The sequence below is a fragment of the Halichoerus grypus genome, chromosome 11 (genome assembly GCF_964656455.1).
Source record: "Halichoerus grypus chromosome 11, mHalGry1.hap1.1, whole genome shotgun sequence".
NCBI classification, from domain to species: domain Eukaryota; kingdom Metazoa; phylum Chordata; class Mammalia; order Carnivora; family Phocidae; genus Halichoerus; species Halichoerus grypus.
This window is the reverse complement of record NC_135722.1, coordinates 105,932,305-105,956,077: the sequence shown is the minus strand read 5'-3', so window position 1 is coordinate 105,956,077 and position 23,773 is coordinate 105,932,305. Positions and strand designations below refer to the sequence as shown.

Genomic DNA, 23,773 nt, shown 5'->3' with positions numbered 1-23,773 from the left:
AGTCGCAGCTGAATCCACTGTGCCACCCAGGTCCCCTGGTGGTTACCGTCTTTCTTAAAAACAGAAATTATCTTTTTCAAAATTTTATTTAGAAAATTTACTTCATTTAAAAAGTGTATATAATATGTCCCATGATATAAAATTCTAGACAGAGTAGATTTAAAAACAGCATAATGGAAAATATAAATATCCATTTTCTTATGTATATCTTTTGTGCACTTACAGTCTTTTCCCGGGTTTACATTTTTCTTTATTTTACAATCTGATTCTTACTTGTAGCAAAAACAAATATCATAGGTATATAGCAAAAAGTAAAAATTCCCTTCTCTCCATCTCTTCCTCAGATAGTGGTAAAATCCTTCCAAACTTTCAACCACACAAATATATTTTTGTTTTTTACATTCATGGTTTCACATTATACATGTTGTTCTGTAACTTAGTTTTTTCACTGAATACTGTAATGGAAATCTTTCATGATAGTACATTTAGGGCTGCTTTTTAAAAATAGTTGTATTACATTCCTTTATATATCAATAACTATTTAGCTAGTTCCCTCATGAAATCTAATCAAGGTGCTTCCAACATTTTACTAATAAAAACAATACAGCAACAAACATGCTGGCAGCTTATTTAGATAAATTCACTTATTGTATTTACCTGCATACTCCTCTCTTCCTTTTAAAAATCAGATTTTTTAAGGAAAGTTGAAGTATTAAAAACAACTAATGGAATATGTAGATATTGTGTGAATGCGAAGGGAAAAAAAATCAGGGTTTTAGTAAAACGATTTTATTAAGTTATATTCGTGTCAACAAACCAGAAAGCCATGTAAAACTAACTCTTTTTAAAGACTATGACTGTGCTGGGCGGATGGAAAGTTATCTAGATTGACTGCTGACTCCCTATGGAATTTTTTGAGGGCTCCACTTACTTTCTTAAACACATCCTTTTCCGGTTCTAAGCTCAGAAGCTGCGTGGTGTATCTCAGTTCACTTTTAACTATCGGGCTTGTTTGGCAGCAGATGATAGACATTTTAAAAATTTAAGATGTTTCTAACAAGATGCCATCAGCCACAAGGAAGGACCCGGGGTTGGTGGGCAGGCTGGTGTGAAGGAAGGCAAATTTTCTTTCAATAATCTCAGCTTTGACAAGCCCCAAACTCCATGTACAATATATGCAGGACATGGATTCATTAGTGTATGGTCCTAGTACAGCTGCCCTTTATTTTATACTGATGACCTTGTACTTTTGTGGGTGTACAATTGGTGGGTGTTTTCCTTGGGTACTTGGTTTTGACGACACTGTTCTCCTAAATGTGGTTTTGCTCTTGTCTAGTTACACAATTCTGTGTTCTTCTTGAACCTTCATAAAAGGATATGACTACTTTAAAGTGGTTACATTGTTTCTCAGATTAAGTAAATATTTCAATTAGGGGAGTAAATATTTTTATACTGGGAGTGTAGCTAGCTCTTGCTTCGGGAGTGTGTTCTTTAGTGGAGTGAATCTTGGATTGGTGGTTTTACAAGGAGTGTGTAATGAATCTCTGGGCTATAAGTCTTAAGTTTTGACCCTGTCCAAAAAGGCAAAGGAAATTTCCAAAGTTTTTCTTGTAGCAATTCACTGAAACAGAGGAGGGGTGCACTCAGGATGCTTGCCTTTCTTATCAGCTTATTGGCGAATTCCCAAGGTACCAGGCTTACTGCTGCTTCTGGCAGATGTTTTCAAGTGTCCCTTTTAAAGATTCAAAAAAGTAGCAGAGATCCCCACCTGACTGTAGTTACCTTCCATCTATTCAATACATAGATAATGAGTGGTACCCACAGAAAGTTCTCATCTACTAATAATTGTGTTGTCCTTGATGGGAGTACCACCCAGATAGATTGGGAATTACTAGCTTATGGCATAATTTCTCCTTAATTTTGTCTCAGTCCTTGATAAAACTTAGCTAAAAAGATACGAGTGAGCTTTAAAAAACGTGGCCTCCACAGTCTCCAAGCTACCTTTAACAAGGGAGCCATCCTTTTCTTCCTTAATTATTCTTATCAGACCTTCCAAGAGGAGGCTTGCTATTACTCAATGTCCAAAGCAGCTTGTAGGAGGTGAAATTACGCAGTAAGAGGGGAAGAACCCTGCACAAACATTGTTTCTTCATAATTGGAAGAGGGAGAGGGAAAGTGAACAAGGGATAGCAACAAACTAAGAAATATGGTATAAATCATTTCATAGTGATTTCTTTTTTTTTTTTTATAGTGATTTCTATTTTGGCAAGCCTGTCTGCTATGACCCGCAAGTTTTCTGTTTAGAGCAACTGTGATATTGATGATAGCAGTTTTTACACAAAAGAAAAGAATATTCAAAGAGGCCTGTGATACTTGCTCTCATCCTGCTCCGCCCGTCCCCGTGTCTCCTGGACCGCGCTGCCTACAGCGCCGCCTCTGTCTGAAGGCTGGCATTGCATGTGTCACTGGCATTCACGGGAGTGTCCGTGTGAGCTGACTTAAAGCTCTTCTCTGAAGGGTCCTTCCCGGTGACACTGGCACAGGGACGTGTTATCATCTGGCTGAGGAACGAGTTCCATCCCATCACGTATTTCGGGTCTGCTGGACTGGCGCTCAGCGTATTTCTGAAATGCGTGTTTGAAGGCAACTGAAAGATTAGTCCACGCTTCGTTCCACTGGACCCTCCCTACCCCACTCAGGCCAGTGTTTCTAGCTGCTGTGTATCTTGAGACTAAAAACCAAAGGTCTGGTTTATTCCGGTCCTGAAGTTGCATTTTAACTTCAGGTTTTAGAGGCACTAAGTGCAATATTTCAGAGTCTAACAAGGAACCCCAATCCACAATTTGATGTGTACCTAGGAAGCCTCCACAAAAGGCACGTCAAGCCAAGGGTCCCTACTTGAAATAGTGGCACCTCTTGGCATTTATTCTCCACTTATTAATGAATAATTACATTTGTTGAACACTCAAATCAACCAATAGAGATGATAAGCATCTCAAAATAAAGCTGGCAGTCCCCCACACCCTTCCCTTTAGGCTCATAGTCACATACGTTTTGTAAATGGTGACAGACCTGTGTAATGTCCCTCTACTTTAGCCACTGACTGAAATATTCCCTATAAATTAGACTTTGATTCAGTGGTTCTATATACATTTAGCTGTAGATTCCTGGTGTTGGGCCAAACCCAACAAAATACTGACATGAGCACAGGAACCTAATGAGTATTTTAGAGGGAGAAACTCCTACTATTAATATTATAGGTAGACTAACAGAGGGCATACAACTCATTCAAGGGAAAGGCTGATTTTAGTAAATGGTGAAATTTATCATTTTTATTTTTCTATGAGAGGGTAATATCCACAGGCATCTGAAGAAATGTGCTTTTTTTCTGTCCACAGAAAAATAAGTTTAGGTTAAAAACAAAAAAGCATTGTTTCTTTTTTTCTTTTCTTCCTGTCTAGAATTTACTGTGTGAAACACAAGATAGTTACCCAAAGAACCAATTCTTAGATTCCCAATAAACATTTGCACTTCAGTAATTAGGCCTGAGGTGTTAAAACCATTATGAATATATTTCACTTGTTTGTTTTCTACAGCAAACTAAATATCTGCTGTCCATCCTACACTGTGATAGCAAAAGCACGAATCTTTAGTAAGAAGAACAAAGAGGCAGACCTTTTGAGCAGAGAGATGTTAAGGATCTCTAGTCCAACCTCCTTATTTTCTAGATAGGAAGATGGTCTCTGAGGTTCAGAAAATACCTAAATTAGGAATTCCACAAGGCATTTAATAAAAAGACTGGGGAGGTAGGAGGAGCTTTTAATTTGTATTCGCAAGGGTTCTATGCATTGTTTTTCATAACAGTGAGTGGAGATACAAATATGGAGACCACAAAAGGTCTCAGCACTATTCCCATCTCTCCACAGGCTGGGCCAGTCCTCGGCTTCCAGAGAGTTCCACGGGCTGACGCTCTGAACCCTTTCAGGAAGTGAGGCACTCAGGCCCAGCATGGCGTGAGGACGCCTGAGCCGGTGGGGCGGGGGGTGGGGGGGTGGGGGGGGACAGCCGGTGGGAACTTACCTGGAGCACTCTGTAATAATAGCAGTAAATCCGGTGGGGCTGCAGTAACTCCCTAGCAGCCAATTGCCCTTCTTTTGCAATCTTCTTGGCTTCTTCATCATTTTCCTGAAAGGGTTAAACACACACACATACACACACACTGAATGAAGAGTACTCCTGTGACCCCCCAAAGAAGGCTACTGGTGCGTATGAAGCAGGACAGAGATGGGGTTGAATGTGACCAGCATGGGACGTGGGACATGAGGAAGATAATTCGGAGCGAGGCTCTGAGAAATCGCCAAGGTACCTTCCTAGAGCCCTGTGTTACACAGAAGTGGTCACACATGTTTGGACCCCGGTCCACAGGCCCGGAGTGCCCTCCCCGCCATACGCACATCAGACATGCAGTCTCTCTTGTGACTACCCCGGTACTGTCCTGGCTACCCGAGAAATTTAAGGCTCATCCTCTGTCCCCCCATCCTATAGCCTCTCTGCTTGATATTAAAATACAATCTGGAGTAGAATGAATCCTTTTTCCTGTTATAACGTCTCTTAAAAACTCCATTTTAATATGCAGCCAGAGCCCAAAAGTTGTCATAAAACGGTACCTATGAAGACCTATCTTATTGCTGTAATCATAAATTCAGCCATTTGCACCCACAGGCTGTTCCTTCAGTACCAGCAATGGTCACTGTTTCTAATTACACTTCGGAAAATAGCTAATATTCTACTGTGCTGCCCTTTAGAAAAGCCCCTGACAAGCAATCCTGACTCTTTATAAAGGGCCACGGAAATGATTCTGCCTCAGGCACCCAGTCATTTGCATACCCGAATATTGCTTCTCAGAAACTCAGAAATAGAATGAAGTCTTACCCGCGGAAGGGTAAATTTTTATAGTTTCATAATAAAACACAACAGCTTTGTAATATGTTTCTTTTTTAAAAAAAGAATTCTTATTTTATGGGAAACTTGTGATTCTTGGGATGTTGTATATAGTATGCATTCATTGTGTGTTTTTCCTAACTGGAGAAAAGGGTATCATAATTGCCTCCAGTGTCTCCTTGTGCATAGAGCACTCTAGCCCTGGGATTTTCAATCTGTCATTTGCATGTGGTGTGTTTTTGCTTGTGTGTATATGCATGAATAGTGATTCCTTCAGAAAAACCTATATTTTAATGTAGAGCATGGAGACTGTATACATATTCTAAATAATATATATAAGTATATGCAATAATACTGCATTGCATACTTGAATGTTGCTAAAAGAATAGATGTTAAAATTGCTCATCACAAGAAAAATAATTTTTGTAATATGTATGGTAGTGGATGTTAACTAGACTTATTGTGGTGATTATTTTACTGTATATACAAATAGAGTCATTATATTGTACACCTGAAACTAACATAATGCTATGTCAACTATACCTCAAAATAAAAGTAAACTGAGTTCAAAGGAAAAAAAAAAAAGAAAAACCTATATTCTACATAACGCTTGTCTTTAAATCTTCTAAACCTTCTAAAAATCCTCCAAAATGTTGATAAAGGGTATTAAAATGATCCTGATGTTGATTCTTTAGATATTTCAAGGGAACAAAAATTTCAGGAAATAACATTTCTTTTGACTAAATTATGTCAAGTTAAATTGCATCATGATGGAACTCATGTAAATAATCCCGGTAAGTTTGTTATTGCCTCAAGAAATTAAAATTGCAGAAAACGTACCTTGGCCCACTTAACTTTCTCTAGTAAATCACTGAGATTTCTTTTAATTGGAACATAATGTTTCCAAGGCTTTAGTGCCACATAGAAATGTTCATAATATGTCGAGTCCTGCTTCAAAACCAAACTGTCGCCCAGCATGAGGTACGGATATCTATAAGCCGCCACGGTCCCATCCACATTCACCTGATACTTGTACTAAAACAGTAAAACAAACATAAACAAAGGAAACACTTAACAGCCATTCGCTTCGCTTCTGCTTGTCATCAACACTGTCATAATACATATAAAGGAATTATTTTCCATGTTCCGACTTCAGTGTTTAAAAGTTTTATACGTTATTTTGTACCTCACGTTTTCTCTTTGTATTGAAATCATAAACAGCCTTGAGCAGGTCGATTTTAAGAAATACAATGCGTTTAAGGATAAGACAAATAATTTTAGGAAATAGGAATACCTATTTCAACTCTGTGTAGTGGATTCAGGTTTCTGTGACCCGGTAGGAAAATGTTTCAAAAGTAATAGGAATACCTATTTCAACTCTATGTAATGGATTCAGGTTTCTGTGACCCGGTAGGAAAATGTTTCAAAAGCTGTAGGTTTATTAAAGCTGACTCCTGGTAACAATTTACACTTTCATGTATACATTATTTCATTGGTTCCTTCTTCCCAGGTAAGTATGAAAAACGAAAGCCTTATCTCCAGTGTTCAGTTCTAGAGTCGAGGAGACAGAAACCTGGAGAAGTTTAGGGACTACTGTGGTGTTAGCAACACAAGATGTACCCCGTTTACCCATTTGCTGGATTAATAAGCCTCGCTTTACATTTCAAAATCACTTTTCATGGGAATTAAACCTCACTTGATCATAGTAGTGTGAAGCAAGTATTATCATAAGCTCTTTCTTTTTTTCCTCTTTTTGCAAATGAGAAAATCGGTGTTCAGATAAATTTATAAACCTCTATTCTCTGAGCTCAAATCCAACGTTCTTTTCATTATAACACACTGAAACAAACAGGATATACTCACGGATTTAGTCATTAATTTTTTCTTGAGTAATTGGTACCAAAGAGTTCTCTAGCCAGTCAGATTTCGTCACATTGTTCACATCCCTATCATCATGACACAAGTTTATCATTTCATATCCATACAAGAAGACAAAAACGCATACCTTAAAGAAATCAAAGAAACCTATCAATTTAGCTTTTCCAAGCTCCTTTTCTTTCTCTTGGAAAAAGAAATATCCTGTAATTCCTGCATCTAGGAGCTCTGGATTTTCCTTGGACAGCTGTACCAGCTGGAGCCTCTCTTCTCGGCTATCTCTACCTCTGAAGAAAGCTTTCTCTGTTTTATTGATCCAGGAAGGCCCTAGAAGTTTGAAGCCATAAAAAAAAATATGATTATGAACTTGACATTTATAAAAACCGTAAGCATACTCATCTGTAATCTACCATTATCATTTAAGATATTAAAGCTCTTTGATCATCAACTCATCTTCTAAAAAAAGGTGCTATTTCCAAAAAATATGGGATCCAGTACCTTGCCTGAGATACTTTCCAGTTTAGACTTTTAAAAACAGTCCTTTTATTTGCTGTATCACATGAAAGAATGCTCCAATTTCGCCTTTTTTTTTTTTTTTTTTAGATTTTATTTATTTATTTGACAGAGAGAGAGAGAGAGAGGACAAGCAGGGGGAGCGGCAGACAGAGGGAGAAGCAGGCTCCCTGCTGAGCAAGGAGCCCGAGGCAGAACTCGATCCCAGGACCCTGGGATCATGACTTGAGCTGAAGGCAGACGCTTAACCAACTAAGCCACCCAGGTGTCCCTAATTTCACCTGTTTTTCTACCTGTGAGAGCTCACTTATTGGATTGTCTGTTTTATTACTTTAGGAGATATCCAAAATAACATTGGATCAAGTTCAAAGCAAAAGACATTCAGTGACTTGGCCCACTCACAAGCTTCTTCCATCCTTCGTGCCTCACAATAAAAAACTGAGCTAGGCTTTTGTTCTTAGATTGGGTGACCAGAACAAACTATGTAACTAAGTAACATCTACATCTTTAATCCCTAGGTTGTTCAGAATTTTGAGCACATCACTTTTGAATACAGGGAAGACTTTGTCTAATAAGCTGTGAAATGAAAACATGTATATATAGCCCAACTGTGTGTGTGTGTGTGTGTGTGTTTCTTTCTAGATAGAATTCTAGAAGAATTAGTCTATTTCTATTATTCTAAAGAGAGGTCATTAGTTAACACCTGTTACTATTTGATAAATCATAAAACAGAAACTGGAGGGGGTCACTTTCTCTAGTATTTTAGCACACTTCCCAGGAATTCACTGTTCCCCAATAAAAAGTCAGTTTTCATTTTATGTTACCTTTAGGTAGTTTGTAAAGAGTCTCTGGTCGCATCTACTAAACGAGTCTGCCAAATCACAATAAACAGGAACAGAGGTTGTAAAGACAGGCAGGGTTTATTCTACTCAGGGAGTTTGGTTTAATTCTAGAGTGTGTTGTGCCATAAATGTAAAGCCATCAAAGGATGGGGGGGCCGGGGAGGAATTCAGATTTTGAAGGATCAAGCAAGGCAGAAAGAGGAAAGGGGAAAATTCCTTACTAAGTGTTGGAGGTAGTAATACCCAAATTCTGCTGCTAGCATAATTCTCTCACATCCCCATATCATTTTATATTTTTCAAAATGCTCTCTTCATCCAGCAATATAAGGGCATCGGAGTCAGCATTAAGTGACAATTTTACCAAATATATATTTTCAAATGGTATTTACAAATGACCAACTCAAAGGAGACTCAGTTACAGTAGGTTTGAACAACTAGACCAACCCACATACCTAATTTTTGGATTAGAAGAATCCTACACTGCTCTTTCTTCTTGGTTAGAAAGTAAGAACAATGGTATTTAAATATATACTTTTGTTCTCTCCAACTGAACATTCCCTTTTTACCTCTGTTTTTCCTTTGAGAATAAACTTTAATTTACCTGTATTTCCCTGAATAGAGAGGAGATCATTGGTGACACCCCTCATTGCTTCGAGTGTGGAGTGGGTGATGTCATACGTTGGAAGGATAACATCCTGTGAATCCAAGGAGCCGCACCATGAAATGATAGGTAAAGGGCCAGGGGTTTCATTGACTTTTCGATGCTCCAGAGGCCAATCTCCAAGATTAATATAAAATTCTATATCGGGGAGAAGGACCTAAATAAACAAAAGAAGAAACATCAGTGCTGGGAAGACCTCAGTTTTAGGTACTAAATGCTTCCGTTCTTTGGCTTCTTAAAATATGCCTGATAAAAGTGAACATGTGAAAACAGCAGAAGAGAGAAGAATGCCTCTCAGTCATCAGCAGTATCAGAAAATCAAGGGTGAGGACGGTACATGGCAAATTTACTTAACCAGGAGGAAGCGCCCTTTGTTCAGAGGTGGCATTTAAAATTGCTTAGTATTGGGGAGCCTGGGTGGTTCAGTCATTAAGTGTCTGCCTTTAGCTCAGGTCATGATCCCAGGGTCCTGGGATCAAGCCCCAAATTGGGCTCCCTGCTCAGTGGGGAGTCTGCTTCTCCCTCTGCCCCTCCCCCTGCTTGTTCCCTCTCTCTCTCATTCTCTCTGTCAAATAAATAAATAAAATCTTTAAAAAAAATTGCTTAGTATTGGGGTGCCCAGCTGGCTCCGTTGGTGGAGCATCCAACTCTTGATGATGGGGTCGTGAGTTCGAGCACCATGTTGGGCACAGAGATTACTTAATGAAAATTTTTTTTAATTATCAAAATTGCTTATTATTATAGAAGTGGACATGATATGGAAACGTATGAGTAAGTGGCTTCAAGAACCCTTTCTGTCAGCTGCCTACCTGAGAATCGACAAGGTTAGAGGAAGCCCTTCTTTTGCTTCACTATCAAACCTCTGCATCACGTCTACCTTTGCTTCTGGACTCGGCCACTCCGTGTGCATCTCCGTGGTCAATGCCCTACACGAGGCCCTTCTCTCATTTCTCGCCTGGATTGTTGCAGGAGCTTGCTCACTAGGTGTTCTGATACTAGGCTCTCCCCTCTCTGATCTGCTTTCACCTTGCTGCCCAAATTCCTAAAACCCAAATTAATGTCACCACCAAGGTCAATGGAACCTAAAGCCTGCAGGACAAGGTCTAAAGTCCCTGGCCAGAAAGCAAGGCTCTGTTACCGTGTTCCACCTGAGCGTGGGCCAGTAAACTTCAGGCTACTCTCTGAAAATGCAACCCAGTCTCCCATGTACTTCCCTTCTCACTTGGAATATTCTTCTCCTACTTATTCACTTGGCAGTCTCCTTTCTCGTCCTTCGAACCCAGACCGAATGTCACCTCCTCGATGGCTCGCCCTCCTCAGGCAGTTTCACTGGGGGGCCTGCTTTTCTTACAGGCCTACCACGTTGAGGTGCAACTATTTGTATTCACATCCTACTCTAACTTCCAAATAACAAAAAACAAGTCCCACTAGAGTAGGCCGCTCAAAGTCCAGAGACGAGTCTCATTTATCTTGGATTTCTTCCCAGCCACTGGGCAAAGAACCTAGAACAAGAGGGAAGGCCAAGGGGTGTGACGATTCACCCTCCTCGCTTCCCTACTCTCACTTATCAGCCCAATAAACTCCACACCAGGAGTTCTCACTACAGAACAGGGTTTCTCAATCTCCGCAGGACTGACCTTTGGGTCTGGGTAATTCTTTGCTGTGGGGGCTGTTTTGTGCACTGTAGGATGTGCTGGTAGTAACCCTGAGTTGTGACAACCAAAACTGTCTCTAGACATCGCCCAATGTCCTCTAAGGGACAAATTCGTCACTCATAAAGATACTGCCATCGTGAGTCCGAGGTGGGAATACAGGGCAGTAGGCCAGGAAGAAAGCACCCCCTTTATGATCAAGTATCTTTAATATGCTCATATGGTGGGCCAGTGGGGATGGTGTGGGGGGGGGGGCTGCTATTTAAAATAAGAATTAAAAAATAATAATAATAAAATAAAATAAGAATTGGTTGCAACCCCACATTCAGCACACTTGGGAAATTGTATACCTCATATCACTGAAGTTGACTTTTGGTTTAGAAAACTACCTTGACAGTCTTTCTGGGTGGGAAAGACAGAAAATGCTCATCCTCACCCTTCACTCTGCATGGTCAGGAAGGAGGAAGAACAAGAGGCAATTCGAGCTGCTCTGCTTAAGAGTGCAGTAAATGTGGAAAGAAGGGTTCAGTAGAGGGGTGGGGGTGGGGGGAAGTGAGAAGTCTTCTGAGAGATAGAGGCCCAGCTGTATTCACTAAGAAGCCAAGACCTGAAGCCCAATGACGGGCAGTGAGAAATTCCCAGAGGCAAGGATGACTGAGTCTGATTAATAGAGGGAATGTTTATTTTTAAATGTTAGGGTTTTTGTTAGAGTGCTTTTTACTATGCACTGGTACAAAATAACCTCTCTGTTACTAGAACCTTCAACAAAATGTGCCATGCATGCCATCTTTTGAGGCGCTTAGGGTAAAACAAGGAAAAAGTGGTCGAAGTTCAAGTCATTTTGAGGTGATAAGAACAAAACAGCTGCAGAAACTGGTATCTGAATGGGAGGAGTATTCACCACAACAGAGAATTTCAAGAAGTGACCTCCAGGGGCACCTGAGTGGCTCAGTTGGTTAAGCACCCAACTCTTTGATTTCTGCTCAGATTGTGATCTCAGTGTTGTGAGAATGAGCCTTGCATCAGGAATCCACACTCAGTAGGGAGCCTGCTTGAGGATTCTCTCTCTCTCCCTCTCCCCCTCCCACCACTCTGTATATGTGTCTATCTCTCCCAAATAAATACATAAATCTCAGAAAAAAGAGTGACCTTGAGGCTCAACATGTCTGGGAGTCCACAGAAACCTTGGAAGTGCTCTGTAGGACCTACTTGCCTGAGATAGGGGCTCAAGCCACTTAATTTACAGGAAAGAAAGATCCATAAAGGGGGGAGAATTTATGAACACTCAGGTGGTGGACATCTTAAATTCACATTTCCAAGCTTGGAATCCATTTCCATCCTTTGCCATTGTTCTAAGCATCTCAAAGTTACAACGAAATAAGTAAACTCCAGTTCACCCTTGAACAATGTAGGGGTCAGAGCTGCCAACACCCGCACAGTCTAAAATTTGTGTATAAATCTTGAATCCCCCAAAACTTAACAACGAGTAGCCTACTATTGACTAGAAGCCTTACCAATAACATAACAGTTGATTAACACATCTTTTGTATGTTATGCATATTATATACTGTGTTCTCACTATAAAATCAGCTAGAGAAAAGAAACTGTTAATTAAGAAAATCATAAGGAAGGAGTGCCTGGGTGGCTCAGTCGTTAAGCGTCTGTCTTCGGCTCCGGTCATGATCCCAGGGTCCTGGGATTGAGCCCCACGTCCGGCTCCCTGCTCAGCAGGAAGCCTGCTTCTCCCTCTCCCACTCCCACTGCTTGTGTTCCCTCTCTCACTGTCTCTCTCTCTGTCAAATAAATAAATAAAATCTTTTTAAAAAAAAATCATAAGGAAGAGAAATACTATTTACAGTACTGTCATGTATTTATAAAAAAATGTCCATGTATAAGTGCACTCATGCAATTCAAACTCGTGTCATTTAAGGGTCAACTCTGTATTATTTTCAGAACCAATGAATTCATTCTCATACCTTTCTTGCCAGTGACAGCAAAATCTCGTCTGAGAACATTTTGAAGTCTGTGTATTTCCCTAAAGATCTCCGGTAGACGCGGTTATTGAGAATCGTGTAGTGAACAATGGCACCCCTCTCATCCCCAAACCTTTTTGGAACCTCATTTAGCATCTGCTGGAGATTGATGCTGGGGAAGGAAGCGAAATCCTTTGCAATCTGTGGTTCCTCAGTTGGACAAGAAAGAGTTTTCTGCCAGGCCTGAGGATCCTCTTGAGGACACTCACAGTACTCATGGTACACTGGTCCTAGGGAAGACAAAGACATGAGTAATGCCATACTCCATTAACAAACACCTCCACACAGGGGGTTGTTTCTGCCCCTGATAGGAACATGGGATGACTTCTTGCTGAATTCGAAGATTCTCCAGACAGGGATAATATATATTTATATTATATATTTAATATTTAATATATTTATAATATATATATTTAATAATAATAATAATATATTTAAATAGAAATATATTTAATATTTAATAAATATATTTAAAATATATTTAACTTAATATAAAAGTATAAAGATTAACATAATTTTATAAAAACTTAAAAAAAATTATTTATGTTTCTTGAGGATTTCTACTTCAGACCAAGATGAGTAATATGGACCAATTTACCCTTCTACCTGAAACTACCAAAAAAAGAGACAAAATATATGAAACAGTTTTTAAGCCACCGGACATGAGGCAGTGAAGGACAGTGAGTCTGAGAGATGGGAAATAGATGAGGTGAGCCCTACAGTTTGTAAACTTACTGCCTAAGGGAGTTTCCAGGTTATGGAAACGGGGAGAAATGTAGGCAGAGCCCAGCAGTCTCACTGAGTTGAGGGGACAGAGCTGGGTGTCCAGGGAGAACAAGGCAGCTGGCATTTGTAGGACACATTCCCTGTAAGGAGAGAACCACACAGCCAGAAAACTCCAGAGATCTGCAAAAGCTTCCCCTTCAAGTATTTAGGGTTTCTGAGGAGTGTATATAGGTGAGGAAATTATCCAAGACAGGGAAAGAACCATCCAGAATGACTGGACGCAACACTACCCACTGGTCATACAGGGTTGGGAATAGTACCTGTTCACAGCAGGCCGACTGGGAAGCATCCTAATTGCTGGGGCTTAGGGTAGAGTATGCAGAGAGGTATTGCCTGAGTGGTGGGGAATAATTAGCCCCAGACTAAACATGGTTCTGGTCTTGCCCAATGAATTGTAAAAGCAATTTGAAAGGTTCAAATTATTTGCAAGTAATTTCACTGCATTCCAGAAAAACGCTCAAGAAGATAAGAAAGCGACAAGAAATGAAAAATACACCGGATACAATTAATGGCAAGTTGGACATTGCAGAAGGAAAGATTAGGGAACTTAATGATGTAGCAACAGAAAGTATACAAAATGAAATGGAGAAAAAAAAAGAACTTTAAAAATGAAAAGAGCATCACTGAGCTGTGGGATAGTTTCAAGCCTGATATAGGGGTAACTGGAATTGTGGGAGGAACTCTGGAGTAGAACAGAAAAAAATATTGAAGAAATAATGGCCAAAATTTTTCTGGATTTAATGAAAACTATAATCCCAAAGATCTAAGAAGCTCCACGAACCCAAGCACAAGAAAACTATAATCCCAAAGATCTAAGAAGCTCCACGAACCCAAGCACAAGAAAACTATAATCCCAAAGATCTAAGAAGCTCCACAAACCCAGCACAAGAAACATGAAGGATATTACACCAAAGCACATAATAATCAAATTGTTCAAGAGACTTAAAGAGAAAACCTTGCGCAGTACAGAGGAACAGTAGATATACTGGATGTCACATATACGGATGTCAGCAGATACACTGTTGGAAACAATGCAAGTAAGAGGACAGTGGAGTAACATCTTTTTTTTTTTTTTTTTTTTTAGAATTTCTAAAGGAAAAAAAAAAAGAGGATGAGAGTTTTACTTGAGCCTCAATTAGGACAGGCAATCTTTACAAAGAAGAGAGTGTCCTGACAAAGGAACTTTTGGTATAGGGTTATATACATTTTTTACATAAAAAGTTACAAATTTTTAGACAAAAGACATTGTAGAAAGACACTACAGTTCCCGATCTTAAGTTTCTAGTATATGTAGGGCTGTATGGCTTTAATGTTATGGGAACCAGGGAAGTTTCTGGTGGAGTAACATCTTTAAAGTACTAAAAGGAGACAAAACCAACCCTGTTAATCTACAATTCTATATTTAGTAAAAATGTCTTTCAATAATCTCAGGAAACAAACTGAGGGTTGCTGGAGTTGGGGGGGTGGGAGGGATGGGGTGGCTGGGTGATGGACACTGGGGAGGGTATGTGCTATGGTGAGCGCTGTGAATTGTGCAAGACTGTTGAATCACAGATCTGTACCTCTGAAACAAATAATGCAATATATGTTAAAAAAAAAAAAAAAGAAGAAGATAGCAGGAGGGGAAGAATGAAGGGGGGGAAATCGGAGGGGAAGACGAACCATGAGAGACGATGGACTCTGAAAAACAAACTGAGGGTTCTAGAGGGGAGGGGCGTGGGAGGATGGGTTAGCCTGGTGATGGGTATTAAAAAGGGCACGTTCTGCATGGAGCACCGGGTGTTATGCACAGACAATGAATCATGGAACACTACATCAAAAACTAGTGATGTAATGTATGGTGATTAACATAACAATAAAAAATTTTTAAAAAATGAAGGCAAAATAAAGACTCTTTCAGACATTCAAAAGCTGGGAGAACTCATCACCAGCATTCTCACACTAAAAGAAACGATAATAGGGATCATTGAGCAGAAGGCAAATGGTACTAGAAGGAAATGTAGATTATATAAAAGAATGAAGAGTGCCAGACATGTTAACTACCTGGGTAAATACACAAGATTTTCTTGCTTATCATTCAAATTTCTTTAGTTTTTTCCCCGCAAAATTCCAAGTTAAGATGAGCTCCAGGAGTGCCTGGCTGGCTTGGTCAGTAGAGCACGTGACTCTTGATCTTGAGGTAGAGAGTTTGAGCCCCATGTTAGGTGCAGAATTATTTACAATCGAGCTCCAGAAGGTACGCATACCATGTTCACTCTTTTGTACATGACTTCAAGGTCATCATAAGCCATTTTGAAAGTCATGGGGTCTACACATATAAGGCTGGCTCTGGATTGTGTAATATAATCACTTACCTTTCAAAATATAAGGAGATTGAGCCACATGTTCATCACCATAAAGGACCTCTATCTTCAGCCCTTCACTGACAGTTTCATACATCCTATATCGCATCAAAAATGTCCCATCATTCCTGTCCAAAGGTTTGGGGACGTGAATCCGGACTAATTCTTTAGGTGAAAGAGATTTGATTACTACTTTGAATAGTGTTTGACCTGAAAAAAAAAAAAAAAATATATATATATATGTAACTACTATTTCATGGTTATTTTGTCTTACCAATTATTGGATAGGTGTCTCTACACCAAAGTTACTTTTTTCTGTACCATCAAAATAATAACAAAATAATTTTAGTTTGGAAGGTCCTTGAGACCAGGAACCATGTCTGGGTTGTGTCTTGAAACCAAAGATCTGAGTCAACATTTGATTCGTTAGTCACTCAATAAAGATATACGGAATGAACAAAATCAGTTCTTTAAAAAAGCAAGGAAGAGATGAACTTTTTGCCTCTTTGCTCTTTTCTCCTTTGGGTAGGTTTAAAGCAGCCCAGATACTTAAAAATCTAAAAACTCTTAGAATGACAGAGCTCCAAGACAATCCAACTTTCTTCTGTAAAATATATACCAGCTTTCTTTGTAAACCATTTTAATACCTAATAACCCTCATTTCTAAGGAACTTTCCCTTTGGTTAACCCAAATTTCCAGTTATATTTCTAAGCCTAGTTCCCTAAGTAGAGAGAGATTATAGTTAGTTACTAGACTGTGCACAAATATCAGACACACACACACACATGCACACACTTTCACACACCTTTGTAAATACTAGAGTTTACTTCTCTAAGCTTATTTCCTCAGGTTGAATCGAAAGTTATACTAGGACGATCTAACATCATTTTCAACTCCAAAATTCTGTGGGTTTTCTGGAAATTCTAGGGTAAATAACATCCACTTAGTAAACGTTCCCTTCTCCTTTTGTAATATATGAGCTGACTGATTTAGGCTTTGAAACAATACTGTTGTGATTAATACCATTGTGATCCAGAAATAAATGTTGCGCTATCTTTCTTCCCAGAGTCCAATGGATGTATCTGCACTCAGTGCAGATCTGATCCTCAAGAGCTTTGGGAATAAAGATCAGTTAATGTCCTAACCACAGTTAATCACTATATCAAAGGCAAATGTTTTTTAAAAAGTGGTGAATCCTCTGAAATTCACAGACCTGGCAAACAATAGTGGTGATAAAAGTAGTTTTTCATTTCACATCTATCGTATTATCAAATTAAGCATATTTAATATATATTTTTTGAAATTACTGAAAAAAGTTTCTTTCTCCTACTCTTAGTTTCTAAATCTTGTGAGTGAAGTTTCTACTCTCTTTTGGTCTTTAAGGGTTTTATTTTTTTCTTGTGGGTCAGGAGAGGTGTTCTTCAGTCTCTTCAATTTCATAATCGTAATGTAGTGTCTGATAACTTTCTGTTAAATAACGCATTTTGACATCCTTTAAACAAGTGTGATAAAATTATGAAAGAAATCTGCTAAAATAAATGAATTGTAATAAACATAGGGGATGTTGTAAGAAAAAAGGTAATAATTTAATGTGAAATTATTTAAAATGTTACCGTTTACCTGAAATGCTTAAATGAAATACATTGGTTATTGCCTTGTGTTATTTCTCACTTGATTTTAGAAAGACAGAGCAGTGTGGCAGACTGCAAATCAGGCAGGCAGAGCCTGGGGACCAGGAGGCAATTCCTATAATCTTCTCCCCAAAGTGGAACCAGTACAGAAAAGTTTTAGTGTCTTGGTCAAATAGTCCTGTTCTCCATAAACTTATGATTGTAAATAAACAAAACAGATATAAGACAAACATATTAATGATTCTGTGATCATTTTGGAAAGAAATGGATTTACAGAAAAAAACTAGTTCCAAAATGTTTCATTATTTTTAAATTCAAAGTATTGGACTAGATCTGTATTGTCTCTTCCAGTTATGAATTTTTTTGTCCCTGAAATAGCATTTAAGAGCTACATTTCAAAATAAATGTATAAAACTAAAATAGAGCCATTGGAAATACATATTTTAAATGTTCAGGTATTTTTACAGGAATCTTTCATGCCTGTGTTAGAATCAACACAAAATAACAATGGTCGGGACTGAAACAGAAAGAAGCAATTTTAACCTCATAAAAGAGAAAATGAGAAGAGTGCAATTTGAAATTGCTTCAAATGGAAGGAATGTGAATTCTCATTTGCCCCTAGGGCTAACATAATGGAACAGACTTGAAGCTCAGCTTGAATTTTTCTAGTTCATCAATTCAAATCTCTTTAGGAGAGATCGCTAATGAAGTGAGAATGCAGGGACTAGGTAGATGAAGGAGGTTAGCAGCATCAAAGTCTTGCACCATTAGAATCAGAACTTTTGAAGACTTTAGCACTTATCATGGGCCAGTCCCTGAGCTTGAGATTTTCATTTGCATTTTCTACCTTATTTGTTTCCTACAAGAATTTGTAACGTGGTCATTGTCACCTCCATTTTACAGATCAGGAAACCAAGCCTCCAAGAAGTGAAGTAACTTGCCCAAGTTCACCTATATGTGAGTAGCAGAGCCAATATTTGAATACAGCTTGAATCCTTCTTTCAAAGCCCATCCTGCATCCACCTTGTCATGCTGTGTCATGTTAGTGTATTGGTTTGCAGAATTCAGAGTTGGAGGAATAACCCCTGGCACCCTTGGAACAACAGAGTCACTGTCTTTCCTGTTGTTTAGGAAGATTATTAAGGCTCTGCAATCCTAACAAGCGTCAACCCCACATGGCCAAGGAAACCGAGTCCCAGAAGGCCACGCTGTTTTGCCTTGAGGCTACATGTCACTCTCCAAAAATGCCTCGTGGGCCTGCTGACCGTGGATGGATGCTCTCCAGGAACTTACTGAAAACTGATGCACGGCAATCATATGACAGGAGATTTAATTAAACAGAAAGAGGATGAGTGTCTACTCGTGGCTCTAACACCTAATGGCTGTGGGGCCACACGCAAAACATTTCAGCTTCACTGAGCCTCAGTGTCTTAGGTGCCAAGCGAAGAGCATAACATCTAGCCTTCTTACTTCACAAGGCGATTAAGGACGACAAGTTAAACAGGGCACAGTTTAAAACACTGAAGTGCTACACAAGTAGGAGGTACGATTATTTTATGAAGGTATCACTACTGATGAAGGTAAAGGAGGACTGAGTAGAAAATGAGTATTCGTATCCAGCCATCTCGACAGATTCCAACCACCCTCCCTCTACCCCTTCTTTTCTTTTCTCTACGGTATTTATAGAGCGTCTCTGCCAGACATTATGTCACAGGCTGGGAATATAACAATATCAATAGGTTTTGCCTACATTCATAATAGAAGGAAATACCATTTAAGTCAGAAGGGAGTAAAAACAAAGATAGAGATAGCTTCTTTCCCCTATATCCAAGGTCACAGACTGCCCACTTTCTGTCTTTGGACTCCAGTTTGAGATTCTTTGCTTTAGAACATTCAAGGTCACATGTCTGCAATCCAGGTACCTGGAGATGCACAGCATAATAATGATATTCAGATAAATGTGACACTGTTAAATGGGAGTGATAATTATTAAGAGAATCTTGGTAAGTCGTGTAAGAAGCTCTATGTCTTGAGAAAAAAAATGGCCTTTTATTTTCATTTAGTTCTTGGAGAAGGAAAAATTTCAGGACTTGCAGGTGAATGATGGTGACAGAAGGTGTAAAAACCTGGTTGTGCGAGCTTTTCAAAACTCCAGGGCAGCCTTTTAATGGAAGCTAAAAATCAAGTGGCATGAGAGGAAATAGGGAGAATCTAAGGGTATGAAATTGAGGTTGTCTGAAAAGACTTGCTGAAAGTCTTGTTTTTTATGACTTTTTTTTCCTGATCATAAAAACATTAAGATTATTTTGGGGGAAATTTTTCTCGGGAAAAAGGAAGAGTGAAAAAAAATCCTTATTTTCTTGCTATAACTACTGACAACACTAATGAGAGGTAAGGTTCGTCTATTTATTATAAAATTAAAATGAAACTATATAATTTCTTTCCTGTTTAGTCCATCCATAATCTAGTATAAGCATTATTAAACATTTTCAAATCTTACTTTAAAATTAAAATAAATCCCGGTTAAAACATATAACATAAAGTTGGTCATCTTAACCATTTTTAACTGTACAGTTCAGTAGTGTTAAGTAAATTCACATTTGGGGGCAACAAATCTCTAGATTCAACAACTTTTCATTTCCCTCCTCCATCGGCCCCTGGCAACCACCATTCTACTTCGTTTCTATGAATTTAACTACTTTAGGTATGTCATGTAAGTGGAATCTAAAATGTTAGCTTTTAATGGGCTGTGAAATATGCTATCACATGAATGTACCACACTTTATTTAGCAATTACCTCAGAGGCGGCTGGTTAAATTTGCTGTAATAAATAACGACAATGTGGCAAGAATTTCTTGCACAGAAATCTTTGACCACGTTCTGATCATTTTCTCAGGTCAGATACCTAGAAATCAGATTACCAGATATAAAGGGCATGGACATTTCTGTTGAAACGTATTTTTTGTACATTAGGTTTGTAAATATTTAAGGCTCTTGGTACATTTGGAAAACAGCTTTCCAGTAACATTTTAGCAATTTGTGCTCCCACCAGCAGAGGATGAAGGTCACTGGGAGTATCTCCATGCCCTCTTGACAGCTTTGAGTATTGCCACTTAAAAAAAAACTTTGCCGATATTTTTTGATTAAGGAATAGAATTTTATTTGAATGTCTAGCTCTTTCATTAATAGTAAGATTAGCAGCATGTCACTTGGGATCATGTAACTTTCTTTTTTCCTGTATAAATTAATTTTTCCTTCGTTCTCCCCTTTTTTTCTAAAGCTTCCCCCCCATTATAACATCATAAAACGACTTTTAGGAAAGAAAGAAAACTATAAAGGAGAAAATACACCCCATAGTGGAAGACTTCGAATCTGGGTTTAAGGATTTTTTTTATTCTGGTCCTCAGGGCCACGGAAAGTCTTTCTAAAACTAAAAGAAGTTTAGTCACAGCTTCCCGCGGGCGGCGGAAAAGGCGCTGGGGCATCCTGACTGTCTCTTTGCTGATAGAACAGGGCGCCAGGTGGCTGGACATAAATGAGACAGAGATGAGCAAACCCTGAGCGGCAACAACTTGAGCCTCGCAGGACAAGTCGCAAGAAGCTGCAGAGGCCCGGCGAGCCGGGGGACGTGGGCGGCGCGGGGACGGAAGGGGTCCAAGGACGGGACCCACCCCGGCAGGGCGGACAGCTGAGCGCCACGGGGCCTCCCCCAGCCCCGCGGCTCCTCCGAGGGCTCGAAGGCGACAAGCCAGCACGCCGAAGCGCTCCCGGTGCCCTCCTCGGCGGAGGACTCGGCTGTCTCGGACCCGCCAGGCCCCCCCGAGCGCTCCGACGCGGCCCCTGGGGCTGGATGACGCAGCGCGCCGAGGCACTCCCTGCGCGCGGGAACAGCGCGGGGCACGGTCCCAGCCCGTGAGTCCGCGGCCTCCACCAGCTGCCCGGGCGCCCGCGCCGCACCTGAGCCGCGGAGCGCCCCCGAGGTCGCTCGCTCGCTCGCTCGTCCGTTCATTCATTCAACGGACTTCCGCCGCGACGCCCGCCCCCCCCCCCGCCGTGTCCGGGGCGGCGGGGGCAGGGGAGGTGGCCAGAGCCGAGGCAGGGCGACACTCGCCCGGGGAGGGACGCCACGCAGGCGGCGGGCGGGCGGGCGGACTCCCGAGGCGCGCGGGCGGCGGGGGGAGCGGGGTGACGCGGCGGCCGGCGGCCCAACGCTACCTGGGGGCGAGCGAGTGAGGTGTTGGCCCTCCGCGTTCACGGCCTGCAGGTAGAAATAGCGCACGGGCAGCACGACGCCCGCCCGCAGCCCGGGCCCCCACACCAGGCTCCGCGGCGCGCTCACCGGCGCCTCGGGGGCCCCGGCGGCCACGAGCAGGGCGAGCTGCAGCGGCAGCAGCGCGGCCCGCGGGAGGCGGCGCATGGTGGCCAGGCCCGGGGTGCAGCTCGGCGGCGGGGAGGGGAGGGGCCGGGCTCCGGGGGCCGGGCTGCGGGGGCGGGTCCGTGCGCGGCCTCCCGCCGCCCGGCTCTCCGGGTCCGCCTTGCGCCCTGCCGGCGGTCGGCGGAGAGCGCGTCCGGCCCCGGGGACCCCGCGGAGGGGGTCCGCGCGGTGAGGCCGAGCGCCCTCGGCCGCCCAGACCTGGTCTCGCCGGCCGCCACCTCCGGTGGCCGGAGCTTGTCAGCTGTGTGGAGGAAACCGCTTTGAAAGGACACCAACACAGTGGCGATGGCCGGGTGGCGAGCGGAAGGGCCCCGCAGCGAAGGATGTCCATGTCCTTTAGGGGAATGCCTGTAGCCCAGGAGCTTCCCTGGGTTGACATGGTGCAGGGCAAGTGTCACGCCGCCTCTGACAGCTGTGTTCACGCCAGCACCAGCCTAATCCTGCGATCCTGTTCTGAGATTCCCTCCCTTCTCCCTAATCTCCTTCCCCTACAGTTTGCTTTTCTCAACACGTGTTTTCCGAACATCCACGAGGTTAGGGACAGACCCCAAGGGAGCAGTTAGGCACCGGGGTATCAGAATTCAGGTTGGACGAAGGACTTGCCTTGAGCCCGGTGGGTGAGCTTCACCTCTGTCAGGTGGCTCCTGTCCTCTGTAGTTAATGAGGTGTGACTGGTCTTGGTCACTCCTCAGAAGCTGGAGGTAGGGTCCAGGAAGAGGCTTAGGCCAGAGCCCTAAGCACTGGCAGCCACTGTCTGCCTTTTCCCCCCTGACCTCTTGATCCACATTTGTTAAGTATATTTTCTTCTTTTATTTGCTTATGGTTTGAATCTGTTCAAAGAAAATAAGCACTCTGCTCAGGCTGGGTGAGCCGGGGGGAACCCAAAGTGCAGAATGGACAGAGGGATTCTGCACCCGCTTGACAGAGCTCAATCCAGAAATGCCACAATCAGGCACCCCTGTTCATCTCCTGCCTTTAATTGGGTTACTCAGCATTCTTGCTATACCACCTTTTACTAGGGCAAAATCCTTCCCAGTTCTCTTGACCTATTTTAGTAATACTGAGCGGAGGTTGTAGACAGTGTTCTTTGTATTTTGGAAAGATTTTCAGAAACTGGTAGTAAATCACTGGGAAATTGTAGGGCTAAAGTATAGCATTACTTTCATTGATAAGTTTTAATTTGTGGGGTTGTCTGCATGCTTTAAATAGAAAGCATTGCTGTGTTCTAGCTATCGCTTTGAAAAATTGTGTAGAACACATTTTATTCACATTCTTCCAAAATCTAACTTAAAAAATTTCCCAGAGAAATAATCTGAAGGTTAGCTGGTACAGGACGATAGTAAAACATGACCTAATATATTACATCATACTTGCAGTAACCCCCAGTATTTTCTGAGAACATATCAAAGAGGCCATATAATTGAATCTGAACCCTTGTTTAGCAATAGTGAGTGTGTACCAACCTGTTTTCTTTCACATTGCCATCCGTATCTTTAAAATCATATCTCTTCAGATCAACCAATGCCTTGACTAGATTCTTTATAGTAAATCAAATTTCAAATACATATTCAATGCCTACTATGTTTTAGACATTATACTTGGACTTTAAAACTCCTGTGGTTGAGTGGAGAAGAAAGACAGAGGCAGTGTGGTGGGTGCTAAAATATGGGAGTGGAGAACTCTGCAGATCTGGGATTTTAGCCTCTTACAAGCTAACAGGTTAGCCTGTTTCGTGGATGCTGTTGAAAGACACAAGACTCCTGGGTCAGAGACAAAGGACTTTGTTATTCATTGTCAGAGTTTCATGTTGGTTTGTGTTCGATCCCCATGTCCCCTGTTATGGGCAGAATTGTGTTTCTTCGTAATTCGTACGTTGAAGCACTAAGCTCCATGACCTCAGAATGTGTATTTGGAGATAGGGCCTTTAAAGAGATGATTAAGTGAAAGTAGGCTGTTAGGATGAGCCTCGATCCAATCTAACTGGTGTCCCTACGAGAAGAGGAAATTAGTGCACACAGAGAGACACCAGGAATGCTTGGGCACAGAATGAAGACCAGCGGA

At 41.3% G+C, this 23,773-nt stretch overlaps 1 protein-coding gene across 4 annotated transcripts; it reads right to left on the bottom strand.

Moving 5' to 3' along the window:
• Window positions 1–67: 67 nt before the first annotated feature.
• POGLUT3 (protein O-glucosyltransferase 3) lies at window positions 68–22,244 on the bottom strand. Of its 4 annotated transcripts, none has more exons than XM_036076387.2 (8): window positions 21,911–22,244; window positions 15,658–15,855; window positions 12,461–12,747; window positions 8,773–8,989; window positions 6,947–7,143; window positions 5,782–5,976; window positions 4,081–4,185; window positions 68–2,624 (listed from the first exon to the last, which is right to left on the bottom strand). In XM_036076387.2, exons 1-8 carry the CDS (start codon window positions 22,089–22,091, stop codon window positions 2,499–2,501), a joined length of 1,506 nt encoding a protein of 501 aa, XP_035932280.2. In that variant the 5' UTR covers window positions 22,092–22,244; the 3' UTR covers window positions 68–2,498. The 4 variants fall into 4 exon arrangements, with proteins under 4 accessions (XP_035932280.2, XP_035932279.2, XP_035932282.1 ...); XM_036076386.2 differs by lacking the exon at window positions 21,911–22,244 and adding an exon at window positions 21,493–21,733; XM_036076389.2 differs by lacking the exon at window positions 21,911–22,244 and adding an exon at window positions 21,617–21,650.
• Between the last annotated feature and the right edge of the window lie 1,529 nt (window positions 22,245–23,773).

Coding starts and splice junctions, on each gene's coding strand:
- POGLUT3 (XM_036076386.2), bottom strand. CDS start 21,694: ATGCGCCGCCTCCCGCGGGCCGCGCTGCTGCCGCTGCAGCTCGCCCTG. Junction 7,144..8,772: donor CTCTATTCAGGGAAATACAG/GTAAATTAAAGT, acceptor TCAAACTTCTAG/GGCCTTCCTGGATCAATAAA. Junction 4,186..5,781: donor AGAAAGTTAAGTGGGCCAAG/GTACGTTTTCTG, acceptor TAACCCTTTCAG/GAAAATGATGAAGAAGCCAA.